Source organism: Podarcis bocagei, assembly GCF_964188305.1.
Source record: "Podarcis bocagei genome assembly, chromosome: 16".
In the NCBI taxonomy this organism is placed as follows: domain Eukaryota; kingdom Metazoa; phylum Chordata; class Lepidosauria; order Squamata; family Lacertidae; genus Podarcis; species Podarcis bocagei.
In genome coordinates, this window is record NC_138142.1 from 31,994,236 (window position 1) to 32,009,040 (window position 14,805).

Here is a 14,805-nt window from a genome sequence, read left to right on the forward strand (position 1 = left end):
AATTCTTTTAAAAAGTGGCTTTGTTGCACTCAGAAGCGAGGGGACTTGAACCCCCATATATGGAAGTTTTAAATGTTTGATGCTTAATATCTTTTTATATCTGTTGGGAGCCGTCCAGAGTGGTTGGGGCAACCCAGTCAGATGGGTGGAGTACAAATAATTACATTATTCTTATTTTTATTATACCTCCTGCAGGTGACAGGTGTGAGTTTCACATTTATGTGACAGCCCCGATAATGCACTTTTAGGCTGCTAAAATAAATTATTCATTACATGTCTAAAGGCATTTAGCAGGCATTTATATACATGTGCCAAGGCTTTGTTACAGTCAAGGAGAACACTTTTGATAATTTGGAAACATGAATTATTGTATTATAATGGAACCTTGATTCTTGCATGCCTTGGTACACAAACATTTCGGCTCCTGAACGCCGAAACCCCGGAAGAAAGTGTTCCAGTTTTTGAACGTTTTTTAGAAGCTGAACGTCCGATGCGGCTGTCAGCTATTGTTTCCGGGGCGCCTGTGCCAATCAGAAGCCGCGCCTTGGTTTTTGAACGTTTCAGAAGTCGAATGGACTTCTGGAACGGATTATGTTTGAGAACCAAGGTACCAGTGTATTTGCTACTCTGTTGTAAGCAGCCACGCATTCCTTGGTGACGTAGAGGGTTTGGGTCTCGAACCAGAGACCAAGCCTGATCTAAGCCTGTGCTGCCGTGGCAGTTCACCAGTAGAGGGAGCCACTGGCTTGTTCTCTTTCTTGCACTTGGGTGCCACCAATACAGCTGGCTCAAAGGAGGTACTGCAGCTTCCACACTCAGCGGATGTCAGGTGACACAAGGAAGCCAATGTGCTTTTGTCTGGCCCATATATATGTGTGTGTGTGTGTGTGTGTGTGTGTGTGTATGTATATATATCTCCATGGGGGGGGGAGTCGAATAAGCATTATCGAGTGTAACATCAAAATAATAATGACTTATCTTGTTTTTAAATTTATCTTGCAACCTTCCCACCCTGATTATGCAAACACATACGCTCAGAGTTCGCTCAGATGTAAGCATCGCCTCTGCGCTGTGACTTGGTGGCTGTGATTCAGTTTTCCCTTCCGCAGACGAGGAAGAGCGTCTGTGAGGTCAGGACCTGTTTTCTTCCTTTTCTCTGTGTTTACATTCTCTCCCAACTCCCTGGAAGTTCAAAAGCGAAGGCTGCTTTCCTCCGTGGACTACGGCCAAGTTGGCTTAGCGCTATGATCCTGTTAAATAACTTTCTTGAAAGCAGGGTGCGACTGAGATCGCTCTCTGTACAGGGGAAGCCCTCCAGCCTGGAACAAAACAACAGCATTTTATTCTCTCTAGGTTTTCCTGGTGCACATATGACCTTTCTGGCCACTAAATTACAGCTGGTGACGTCCTCCTTTCCCACGGCGGCCCTGCGAAGACAGTTTTAGCTTGAGATCTGATGCCTTGGGCTGTGGACACACCATAATTTTAAAAGCACATGGCTTCCCCCTCTTCCCCACAAGAATCCTGGGAACCACGGTTTGTTAAGTTTGCTGGGAACTGTAGCACTGTGAGGGGTAAACTATAGTTCCTAGTATTCTTTGTGAGAAAATATGTGCTTTCAGTGTATGGTGAGTATGCAACCACAGGCCATGGAGACTGTCTGGTGTAGTGGCCTGCGTTTTGGACTAGGGAGATGGTTGTACCTTGAAAGAGTATGGCTGGATAGCTTAGTCAGTAGAGCTTGAGACTCTTAATCCCAGGGTTGTGGGTTCGAGTGCCACGTTGGGTGAAAGATTCCTGTATTGCAGGGGGTTGGACTAGATGACCATTGTGCCCCCATTCCAGCTCTACAATTCTATGATTTAACCCTGAAGAATCATGGGAACTATAGTTTGCTCCTCACAAAGTAACAATTCCCAGAACCGTTGACAAACTACAATTCCCAGGATTCTTGGAGGGGGGGATGTGCTTTATAATGTGCTTTATGGTGTGTACGCAGCCTTGTTCAGCAGTTTGAACATCACATCTGTGGAAAAGGAGAGCAGGAGAAGGCCAGGACCGCAACCCAGATATCAAAGGCCATAACCTCCCTTTCCTAGTTGGGCCTTTCTTCCCTGGAGATGGCGTAGTTGTTGTGAGTGACTCAGGCTAGGAGCTGTAAGCTGGGGAAATTCCCATCCCACTCTAAGATCAGCGATGAGCGACATTTAATGATGTTTATGACCCAGTGCTACAGCACTCTTCTGCCTCCTTAAAGGGCCCACAACCTTAAATCTCAAAAGCAGCTTGCACTTAGATTTCATTTTGCCTAGGCTTGCATGGCATGCTGCCCTCTCAACAAACAAGCCCCTCAGTTCGCTGACATCTGTAGCTATGTACACACCATACACTGAGGACCCCTCCAGACTTCTTTTTTATTTCACGCTCGTGATGATTTGCGTTCCTGGTGCTATTAGAGCAGTCACACAGGTTCCCACGTTTAATACCATTTGTACCTGCAAAGGTGCTTTGTTTGGGGGGGGGGTCCCCACACCGCTTCCCTTCCAAGCAGTGCATATCCTGCTGAAATTCAGGAATGTTTTACACCACAAAAGTTCTGGCATATTTTTCTCCCACTTTTGTTTGTTTGTTGGTACTATAGCCCTTCTGAACAGCAATAATGGCCCCGTCTGCACTATTTCAAGCAGTTTCATTGCACTTTAAACAGTCATGGCTCCCCCCAGAGAATTCTGGGAACTGTAGTTCATTAAGGGTGCTGATAATTATTGTCGTTGTTTAGTCATTTAGTCGTGTCCGCCTCTTCGTGACCCCATGGACCAGAGCACGCCAGGCACTCCTGTCTTCCACTGCCTCCCGCAGTTTGGTCAGACTCATGCTGGTAGCTTCGAGAACACTGTCCAACCATCTCGTCCTCTGTTGTCCCCTTCTCCTTGTGCCCTCCATCTTTCCCAACATCAGGGTCTTTTCCAGGGAGTCTTCTCATGAAGTGGCCAAAGTATTGGAGCCTCAGCTTCAGGATCTGTCCTTCCAGTGGCTGATTTCCTTAAGAATGGAGAGGTTTGATCTTCTTGCAGTCCATGGGACTCTCAAGAGTCTCCTCCAGCACCATAATTCAAAAACATCAATTCTTCAGTGATCAGCCTTCTTTATGGTCCAGCTCTCACTTCCATACATCACTATGTCCCCTGAATGGGTTACAATTCCCAGAGTGGTTTAATACTCAATAATCCTTCTTCCCAGGGAACTTTGGGAATTGTAGCTCTGTGAGGGGAATGGGGCTCTCTCTTAACAACTCCCAGCACCCTTAACAAACTACAGTTCCCAGATTTGGTGAGGGAAGCCATGACTGTTTAAAGTGCAATGAAACGGCTTGAAATAGTGCAGATGGGGACAAAGGGATATCATTGAGGAAGCTTCTCGAACAAACTAGTACCGTATCCTTTTTTTTTGAGGGTGTGCTTTAAATCTATATACAGCCAGCCTCAGTGCCTTAAAGCACTTTCCGCATTTGCTGTTCCTTGACTACCAATACCCAACATCCGGCAGCATAATAATTGCCACCCCAGGACTCTCCCTCTCCCATAATCTATAAAATGGGTGCAAGACTTCCCCCAATCTTTTCTTCAACCTTTAGAACAGAAGTAGGGAACCACCTTGGCAGGACAAAGATACAGTTCCTCAAGAGAGACCCGTATCACAGGTCTGGGATTTCAGAAATCCTGAAAAGTGGTTGATGGATTAAGTATCTACTGTTTTGGCAGCATGGCCCTAGATGGAATTTAAATGTTCTCAGAATACATGCGTGGATTTTATCCTCCCAACAACCCTATGAGGTAGGCTTGGCTGAGAGCAAAAGAGATAATAATAATAATAATAGATTGAATTAATATCCTGTCTTCTTTTGTCCAAGGAGATCAAGGTGGCTTGCATGCTTCTCCCCCTCCTCATTTAATCCCCACACAACAACCCTGGGCAGTGACTGTCCCCAAGCCCATCCAGTGTGCTTTATGGCCAAGTGGGGATTTGAACCCTGGTCTCTCCCAGGTCCACACTTCCACAGTGAACTGATCATAGGATGGAGAGAATTGGTCTGCTATTAGCGGTGGAAGCTAAGTAGAGCCTCCAGCCACAGGGGCAGTCTACCTCAGAGGACCAATTTGCTGCTAGGTGGGGGAAAATGTGAGCCTTCCAGAAGAAGCTGTTTGGCCTCAACGTAAGAAATGAGAAGAGAAAATGAACCTGCTGGATCAGGCCAATGGCTCATCTAGTCCAGCTTCCTGTTTTCACAGCGTGCCTGTGGGGGACACTCTCCTCTCCTGTTTGTGGCTGGCGGGACACACAAACTGAACCCGGGTCTCCCCCGATCTGAATCCAACACCCTAAACCCAGAAGTGGGGGAGCGGGCGGGCTCCCTTATGATACGATAATCTTTATTGTCATTGTCCCATACAGAACAACGAAATCGAAAAATCTACATCAGACATTCAAAAACCAACAAGCCAGCTATCCCAGCCTGGTTAGCCCCTAAAAACTGTAATACCCCATAACTGAATACAATATACTCACATAGAGACTACAGTGGTACCTCGTGTTACATACGCTTCAGGTAACATACGATTCAGGTTACAGACTCTGCTAACCCAGAAATAATACCTAGGGTTAAGAACTTTGCTTCAGGATGAGAACAGAAATCATGCTCCTGTGGCGCAGCGGCAGCAGGAGACCCCATTAGCTAAAGTGGTGCTTCAGGTTAAGAACAGTTTCAGGTTAAGGACGGACCTCCGTAACGAATTAAGTACGTAACTAGAGGTACCACTGTACCTTACACTGCGTTTAAAACCAAAATTGCATTTGAATAGAAAGTGTTTCTCAGGCGGCTAGTTCTAGTCTTTATAACCCTGTACAGTGGTACCTTGGGTTAAGTACTTAATTTGTTCCGGAGGTCCGTTCTTAACCTGAAACTGTTCTTAACCTGAAGCACCACTTTAGCAAATGGGGCCTCCTGCTGCTGCCGCGCCGCCAGAGCACGATTTCTGTTCTCATCCTGAAGCAAAGTTCTTAACCTGAAGCACTATTTCTGGGTTAGTGGAGTCTGTAACCTGAAGCGTATGTAACCCAAGGTACCACTGTACCTTCTTCCAGAAGGCAGAAGCTGAAAGAGATCATTTCTGGGGTGCGCACTATCCTGCACTATCTCTGCAGCTTTCTTATGGCACCTGGAAGCATAGATTTGATCCAAGGTGGGAAAAGTGCACCCAATTATTCTCTCCGCAGTCTTTACAACCTTGCACAGCATTGTTTTCCCCTTGACCGTGCAGCTCCCAAACCACACACACAGACCATAAGTTAATGTTGTTGGGACTCCAACTCCCATCAGCCCCCTGCCAGCATGGACACTGGCCAGGGATGATGGGAGTTGGAGTCTTAACAACATCTGGAGCTTCTCTAACCACTGCACCGCACGGCCTACTTTCCCGGGCAGGTTTCTCCAGGAGTAAACCCTCGCCACCATCCCCGCGGGGCTTACGCGCGCTCGGAGCACTGCGCGCCGGAGTCCTCGCCCCCAGCCCCGCCACGCAGCTCCTCCTTCCTCCGCTTCCCTCCAAGAAGGAACCGGGCGGTCTCTTTAAGCGCCTTCTCCCGGGCCGATCCCACCCCTGCGCGCAGTCCCCGCCCAGGGAGAGGCAGCGGCGGCGGTTCCGCACGGGCAGCGGGGGTCCCGGGCCAGGAGCGCCGCAGCCATGGCCGGGGCGCGCCCGGAGGTCCACGCGCTCCAGCTGGAGCCCCTGAAGGTCCCGGAGACCCTGATGAAAGGCAGCAAGTTCATCAAATGGGACGAGGTGAGTCTCGGAGGGCGGGACGAGCCCACATCTCCCCCTTCCTTGCGTTGCAAACTTTTCTTGCAAAATAGCCACCCTCCCTTCTGCAGGCTTGATTTGATCTTAAGAGAGGATCCCCTTTTCAGTGGGGTGGGTGCGTGGGCCACCCGAAGCCCCCGTTCCCTCACTTATCCCCTCGCTTCAGATTGTCGGTCTGTTCTGCGCAACAGTCTGTTTCCATGCCCGTGTACCCCATTGGTTTACTTTTGGGGGAACCCCCTGACTTCCAAAAGTAAAGATTTGGTAGTTTGCCCATTTCCCCTGCTTTCCCCCTTCTCTTATTCTGCTGCTGCCTCTGGGTTTTTTTTGTGGGGTGGTGGATCCTTTCTGGGAAGCGATCTTGTCCCCTGTCTGTATCTTTACACCCCACTGTTTTATTTACTGGGGGTTCCCTTCTTGTAGAGAGAAATATATTATTCCTCTGTCCTCCTACACTTTAGACCTCCCTTTTGACTCCCTCTCTACATTACTCTCCGCCTCTTTCCCCCCTTATCTCCTATGACACTCCTAAATTCCATTCCTTTGTAAACTCCCCAATTCTTTACATTTGAGTTTTATTTTATTCATTTATTTTTTTGGCGGCTTCGTGCAAACTTTGTTGCAGAAACAACCCCCCCCTCTTTTCACTTATCTGCAGCTCCCCCATGGTTTGCATAGGGATGCCCCTTCCCAAAGGAGAGAAAAAAGCTCTCTGTATTAAGTGGGGATCCCCCCCCCACTTCCTTGAAAGAGTATTTCCTTTCTCCATCAGTCTTGGGAAGCCCCCTTCACAGTCCCTAATTCTGCTATTTATTTATTTTTGGCTTCTATTTCTTGACACACATACACTCAACCACAATTCACAGCAGAGCAACAACCTGGGAAAGGGTTGGAGACAACACGGGGGTCCCCTCTGACTTGTTTGTTTCACCCCACCCTATCTCTTCCTTTAGTAGAGCCACTTTTCCTTGGAAAAGACCTTCTCGGTGGGCCCCCCAGCTGCCTTTTCCTCTCCTTGAAGCCCCCTTAGAGCATATCTCCAACTTCCACTTCCAAACTTCAGCTTGACCCTCCCCGTCTCGCTTCCCTGTCCCCCTTGCCCCCAAGCGTGACCTCTCCAAGGCTCCCTTGCCCTGAGCTGTCAAGACACTGGGTGGAGTTGATGCCTTCGCCCCCCCACTCTTCCTGCTTTCTCTCTTTTTCTCCTGTTAGCCTGACTCTTTCTGGAGACAGACCCCTCCTTGCCTTTTTTCACTTTTTCAGGAACTTTAACCTCCCTAAGTCTTCAAATCAAGATATCTTTTTGCCTTCCTTGCGCCGGAAGGATTTTTTTCTTTAAATGTGCAATGCGCTGGGTGGTATCTAGGGAGACAAGAAGCATTTCCGCCCCCCCCCTCCTTCCAACATTTCCAACTTTTTCTCAGTGTTTGTAAAAAGAGGGAGGCTTTGTTGGACCCTCTGTTGACTGCCAGCCCCCTATCCCTGTCTCTTCCCCAGCCCACCCGCCCCCATTTAGTTTCCGGTGCATTTATACTCCCATGTGCCCCGAATGTTGATTTTGGTGTGTGTACATTTTATGAACATGAAGTGTTTTTTTATTATAAAAAAGAGGTTGTGTACTGTACTGCAATTCACAGGGGCTCTCTATGGGACATGGGTGTTCTCTATAGGGGAATCTGCCCGCAAGGGGACTGGCTAAGCCTTTGGCGTGTGTGTATGCTCATGGGGTGCTCTCAGTGGGGTGCATTCTTGCGGCAGATGCATACAGGCCTGCCCCAATGAGCCACTTAGACCCAAAATTGAAGCAAAGGCAGTCTCTGAAGCTCTATGAGTTTGGGACTGTCTTGGAGATGGGCAGATGGTGTCGGGTGTGGGGAGAGTTTATCATCTTCTTCTTCTTTGGTGATCACTTGTAGCCGAGTAAGATTGTCTTCCATAAACACGGTTTTAACAATGAGTCCATCAGTGACTGTGGAGGCCAATTCTGGATCCACACATCCTTCCACAGTGGGGACATTGGTTTCCAGGTGGGAGTCGATCACGGTGTGGATTTGCCAAGCGTTCCTTCCTCTTAGCACGTTTCTCCCTTGCGTCCTGAGTTCGAATGTCTTCAAAGCCCATGACACCTTTGGTAAAGGCTGTTCTCCAACTGGAGCGCTCGCAGGCGTTTCCCAATTGTTGGTGTTTATACTACATTTTTAAAAAATTGCCTTGAGACAGTCTTTGAACCTCTTTTGTTGACCACCAGCATTATGCTTTCCATTTTTAAGTTCGGAATAGAGTATAGTTGCTTTGGAAGAACTGGAAGGGAGGGGGAGGCCGAGGCCCTTGGTGGAAGAGTGAGGTTAAAAACCAATAAATGTGGAACCTAGAATGAGTAGATGGGTGGCATTTGAATTGTGGGGATGGATTTGGCAGATCAGCCTGAATGGGGCTTTGGGTGTTTACAGCGAAGGGACCCACTGGATCACTTCAGTGGGGCCCAGTGATTGTGGGGCAGAAATAAGAAATCCTTGATTATTTCCTCCATTCCCTTGGGGCCTTGGTTACTGGGGGGCAGGAACAAGCTTCTTCTGACTTCTGCCCCCCCCCCCTTACTTTCCCTCCTTCGGCCCTGCTGGGGGTTTCACAATCTAAGCACTATGACAACAGCCCTCTTAGCCTTCCTTCCTTTTGCTCTCTCCAACCCCAAAAAAGGAAGCCCAGAGCCTTAGGCAAGAAAAAAAAGACATGCAAGCTAGATCAATGGGCCTGGGCCCCTCTCATTGATCAAAGGGCATTTTTGTGTCAGGGAGAGGGGGGGGGAGATAGTGGGGGGCAGGCAATCACCCCTTAGTAGAGAAGATTCAGGACTTAAGGGAAGGAATTCAGGACTTGTCCTGATTGAAACTGTTAAGGAAAAATGCTAAGGGAAGCTCCAGTACACGCAAAGTGATATTTTCTCTTTGTGCACATGTGTGTGTGTTTTGTATACACACCCCAGACTCCTGTGTCAGAATATTACGGGGAGGGTGAGCATGGATGGGGCAGTCTGTCTCCTTCTGTCAGAGGAAAACTGGGTGAAAGTATGGTGTTAACAAGAAATCTCTGACACTGGTTTGTGGTTTGTGTGTAAACACGCTCACAGTTTTGTGTCTTATCTGTGGGTGTTCACTCTGGGGTGGGGAAGGGTGAAGTTCCCTCCTGGTGAGGAACCATATTCTCAGTTTTCTTTTCTTTTTTCCAAAGAGTCAGGTTTTTAGCATTCATAGAACCTGAGATAGGAGGCAAAATATACAGACAATATTTTCATTTTGGGGCGAGGAATCTTCCTGCTTTCATTGTTTTATTCCTCCTTGCTGGAAAAATTCCTGCAAACACCCACAATCTCACCCAGTCTCTGCTCCCCGCCCAGAAGATCTCTTCTAAAATGTGGCCAATTCATCGAGCGTGTGGGGTGGGGTATGTGGGCCTAGTGATTTGTGGCATCCTGTGCCAGGCCACATTGGTGCTGGGAGGGTGGCAGGCTTTTTGGAGGCAAGACGTGTCAAATGGGCCTGGTTTGAGAGAGGTGCATGCGTGTGCATGTGTGATATAATCTGGGGGTCAGGGAAAGCAAGGGATTTTGCAACCCTCAACTGTCCACATTTCTTCTATGCCCCACACTCTGATTGTTTGCTACTTTCTCTCCCCACCTTTTTTTTTACCCAAGGATGTGAATCTAATGACTATTTGCACAGCCTGAGGAAACATGTTTCTGAGGTGTCTGCCAAATGACACCCCCCAATGGCCCTCTTCCCCCCCTCCTTTCGCCTCAGAAATGCTTCTCAAACAGCTGTGAGGACAAATCCTCTCTCTGGGGAATCCTGTTTCTTGCCTGGAATGGTCGAAGATGGAGAGCTCATCTGCCCAGCCAACATTGCAAACAACATGGGGAAACAAGGAATACTTTCCCTTCTTCCCTCCCCTGTCTGGTTCTGATCTTAATTCTCCTCATTCTCCAGTATCCCAGCCCAGATCTGCGGGGCCAGAATGTCAAGCAGCAAATTGCGCCTAATTTCCCCCTTCCCATCCGTTTCCTTTCAAAACAGCTCTCAAAAACGGATAATTTCCCAGGTCAGTTAATTTCCCTGGGGGGAGAGTGGTAGCAATTGCCTCAATCTCTCTTTGCTCTTTGTCAGCTGAGCCTGCCTCACAGGGCTATTGTGAGGATAAAATGGGGGGGGGCATGTGTCTATGTTGTGGAGGGAATCTCCATGTTTGCTAGGAAAGAGGAAGAGAGTCATTCTCCTTAGAGTAGAGCCATTGAAATTAATGGTCCCCAGTTAATCATGTGGATTGAGTTTAGTGGGTCTACTCTGAATAGGAGTAACATATTGGAGACAACCTGTAGTTTAATAGAATCATAGAATAGTAGAGTTGGGGAGGACCAGGCAGTAATCTAGTCCAACTTCTCCAATGCAGGATTCTTTTGCCCAACATGGGATTCGAACCCACGACCTTGACTTCAAGAGTCTCTTGCTCTCCTGATTGACATATCCTGAGGGGTGCAACAGGTTCATACAGATGGGTGGCTTCACTGGGGCTTGTAGGATTAGACAGGGCAATCTGAATGGGGTTTTGTGTGCTTCCACTTTCCAGCAAACGAAGAGCTCATCTTGAGGTACCCCTCATTCTTCCTCCTGCATTATCCTGATATCAGGGTGCCCTTTGCTTCTCTTAAGTACCCTTGAAATCGCTGCTGGCATGCGATGGCGATATTGACATTTAAACGTTTTGGGTTATTTTTTGGGGGGGGATGCCTTGTGTTTTGCCTTTCCACCCTCTATTTCTCCTCACCCTGCCCCAGAAATATCAATGTGTGAGCATTAGATACGATCCCTGACTGACTTAGCCTCCGCCCAGGTTCTCATTTTTACAGCGGTTTCCTTATCATAAGTGGGAGAGCCTGGAACAATGATTCCCGTTCAATGTTCCCACGGCGATAACAGTCCAGAGGGCAGCTGATGAGGGAAGGGCTCTCTGTGTGGGTGGGTGATGTAAGATTTGCAGGACGGGGGCATTCTGTTACAGAGCTGCTTGGAAATGGCCCCCGCTCTGGAGTCCTTTGCAGTGTCCGGAACCAGCTCCCGGCCTCCAGTGCCCACCCCCATTTCCTTTTCATCTCCAGACAGAGTTTCAGGGTCTCTGGGTATTTAGCGTGCTGACCAATGGGAGTGCATATGGTCTCTATTAAAATTCCTGTCTTGTGAGCTCCCCCCCAACCCCACTAATACAGGGCCTAAGGGGGATTCCCACAGCCCTGTGATGCCATGGATGGGGGGGTGAGTTTGAGAGGGTGCACTGAGAACAGCCAAATCCTTTCAGATGACAAAGGCAAAGTGGGTAGGAACTTCATAGTTGCTTCTGTGTAGTGTGGAGCGCAATGCAGTGAAATAAAATCTTTGACAGGGAAAATAGGATTTTGTGTGCATTCTAATTTTAATCAAATCTTTGCAAGCTGGCACAGCAAAATGCAGGTTACCCTGTTTGTATTTACACAGTTGGGCCACATTCTTACTGTACATTTAACACACATTTTTGGCCTGCAGGATTATTGGGAACTGTAGTTGGCTAAGGGTGCTAAGAACCATAGCTCTGTGAGAGGTGAAAAACAGTTCCCAGGATTATTGGGGGTGGGGGAGGGTGGGCTTTAAATGTATGGTGTGTAAGCAGTCTTTAAAAAATGGAGGAGGCTTGGTGATGTGTGTGTGTGGAACCTTGATTCAATATGTTTTTATTAGATTATCATCCTACCCTGCAAAGAGCTCAGAGCATATACAGGGTTGGGGTTTTTCTCCCTTTACCACTTTGTTATTGCAAGAACCCTGTGAGGTAGGTTAAGTCAAATCTCCCACTGAACTTCATGGCTGAGTAGCGGGATTTGAATCCAGGGCTCGAGGTTTATGAGTCAGTGCGTCTGCCCAAGACTTATTTAAGAACTCAAATGTGAAATTGCTGGTCTAACAAAAATAATGTTTTTTACTGGATGATTAGGGCATAGCTGAGCACGACACTATTTTTTTGAAAAGGGATGCAGAAATGATGCCTCTTAGCTTAATGTCTGTCCCATGAGAATTGGTAGAAAGCATGATTAAAGCTAGAATGATAAAGAATGTTGAACGATAAGCCTTGCTGAGGAAGAATCAGCACGGCTTTTGCAAAGAGAAAGCCATTCTTGGCAACCTTGTACTAACTTCCCTAGATTTCCAAAAACCTTTTGACCGAATCTCTGGCCAAAGAATTTTTAGTAAACTTTTGTGCATTGCCTTAATGGATTGTTATTTGCTTAAAGAATAAATTGTAGGGATAAGTATACATTTCTCACGGTCGTGGGGAGGGAGCTGGATCCGTATTGTTTGGGTCTGGTGCTGTTTAGCATTCATAAGTGATCTTCAGTCGGGGTGAGCAGTGAGCTAGCCAAGTTTGTGAGTGACAGCAAACTATTCAGGATGGTGACAATCTGAGCAGACTACAAATATCTCCACTGGACGAACAGCCAACAAAAACGGCAATTGGGGCTTAGTGTAAGTAAGCGTAAAGGGTTTCATATATAAACATATAAACCGGTTTGTTCCGAACTGGTAGAGGCTAACTAGAAAAGGGAGATCCTGGGGTTGTGCTAGATAACTCTATGAAAACATCAACCTGCTTTGTGTGTCAGCGCCAACAAGGAGAGATTCCTTGCTGGAGATTCTTAGGCAAGCTATCTGAAAGCAGACCTGCCAGTTTCGTAAAGCTTTCCAATAAATATATGGCGCAAGACTGTTTGAATACTATGTATGGTTCTGACTAGCCAGTCTCAAAAAAGGATATCACAGAGCTGCAGAAAGTAGCAGAGAGTGCAGTTGAAATGATCAGCGGGGCTGAAGCAACTCCTCTATATTAGGAAAGTTTGAGAGATGTTTGAACTTTTTAGCTTAGAACTTCAGCTGTAAGCTTCCAGATGGGCTCCCAACTCCCGTCAGCCCCAGTCAGCGTAGCTAACGCCCAGGGATGATGAGAGGGGTCTTATCAACATCTGGAAGGCCACAGGTTTCCTAATCTAGTCTAGGGAGACATAATCGACGTAATTAAGACTTATAACGTTATACATGGTGTGAAGAAAGTGAGTGAGAGAGAGAGAGAGGTCCCTCTGCTTTCCCTCAGAACTGTGGGTTGTGTAAGGAAGTTGAATGAGCAAAGGCGAAAGGAAGTGTTTCTTCACATTGGTCACATTCACACCATACATATAGAGCACATGGCTTCCCCCAAAGCATCCTGGGAACTGTCATTTGTTTAGGGGGGTGGGAATTATAGCTCTCTGAGGGGCAACCTACAGTTCCCAGGGTTCTCTGGGGGAAGACATGACTGCTTAAGCCTTAAGTGGTATAATTGGGCTTTCAATGTATGGTGGTGTGGATACAGGAGTTGTGCATCGTTAACCTATGAATTAGCTGCTGCAGGATACTGTGATGGCCAGTAGCTAAGGGGGATTTATTTATTTGTTGTTTGTTTATAGAATTCATATCCCCCAACCCGGGAACTTAAATAAATGGATGTTGGAGGGAAAGCCTGATGGCGAGGTACCTGCTACTTTAGGTTTCCCACAATGCCATGCTACACATTTACAATGGCAGCTGCCTGCCTCACAGTGGATCAGGGGAAGCCAGCACAATGCTCTCTTAGAGGTTGCTGGACTCAAACTCCCATCAGCCCCGCTCAGTTTGGCCTACAGTTAGGGGATAATGTTGTCGTTCAACAACTAAATTGGAGGGCACTACATCCGCTACCCCTGTGGTGCGTGGTATCCAACTAAGTCCTACTCGGAGAAGACCCATTGGAATGAATGGACTTGTCTTAGTCATGGTTATTGATTTCAGTGGCTCTACTCTGAGGAGGGCTAACATGGATACAGCCCAAGACAAATTGTAAACTAGAGGAGGAGGGCGGCAGAGGGGGTCCAGCTGGCGCCAGGGGGCTCTTGGCAGCTGCCAGAAAATGCCTGGTGCTGACGCCAAGCCTGATTCACTCCACTTTTCCCAGGCCGCTTTACTTTCCTGTGCAAGTCTTAGGGGGTCTCCTTTGGAGCGTTCCTGCTTTGAAAGCCGTCGGATCTGGGCGTGGGCTCTTTCCTGCTGTTTGGCTGGAGACCTGAGCTTATTGTGCAGATCCTAATGAACCCTATTAAGTGTTTTTGCAGATGAGTGGTAGGCTCGTTCTCCTCCATTTCCTAAGCTGTCCCTTACACACCTCCGCTTCCGAGGCTAATTTCAGGTATTGAGTGGGGATGTGAGCTGTGTGTTGATAAAAGGTATTAAAAGGACTGAGGGCAAGTGGGGGTGAGGATGGAGTCCCTAAAGAGCTTGGATGATGGTAGTGAGAGAACCTTTCCCCCCAAGCTGGGTGGGTCTAAGTTAAAGACTGAAAGATTTACAGGCTGAATTTAATAGTCACAAGCGGGGCCTACGATAACATGTCACAGTAAAATGTTTGGGAAAGGCCATACCTCAGTGGTAGAGCATTTTCCTTGCATGCCAATGGTCTCGGGTGAAATCCCTGGCATCTTCAGGTAGGGCTGGGAGAGTCCCTTGTCTGAAATCTCGGAGAGCTGTTTCCACTCTGTGCTAGACAGACCCAGTGGCCTGACTGCATGAGGCAGCTGCCTATGTTCCTATTTAAAACGGCCGTTGGTTGAGAACCATGAGGACTAGAATCTCTGTTTTTAGGGGAGCAACCATAGTTTGGCTGTTGAGCACCTGCATTCCATGCACAAGGTCCCAGGTTCAGTCCTGGGTATGGCTGGCAAAGACCCCTTGCCTGAAAAACCTGGAGAGATGCTTCCAGTCAGTGTGAGGACAATACTGAGCTTGATAGACCAGCCATCTGACTTAGTATAAGGCAGCTTCAAATGTTCCTATTGTGGGTTTCTCTTGCTAGGCAGCCTCCA

At 47.7% G+C, this 14,805-nt stretch overlaps 1 protein-coding gene across 1 annotated transcript in view; it reads left to right on the plus strand.

Annotated features, from left to right (window-relative positions):
- Nucleotides 1–5,682: 5,682 nt before the first annotated feature.
- The window catches only part of PLCB3 (phospholipase C beta 3), a 67,936-nt gene continuing 58,813 nt past the window's right edge, over nt 5,683–14,805 (plus strand). The window contains exon 1 of the mRNA XM_081174312.1: nt 5,683–5,840. Coding sequence (XP_081030438.1) covers nt 5,742–5,840 — 99 coding nt within the window. The 5' untranslated portion in view covers nt 5,683–5,741. The remainder of the gene's footprint in view (nt 5,841–14,805) is intronic.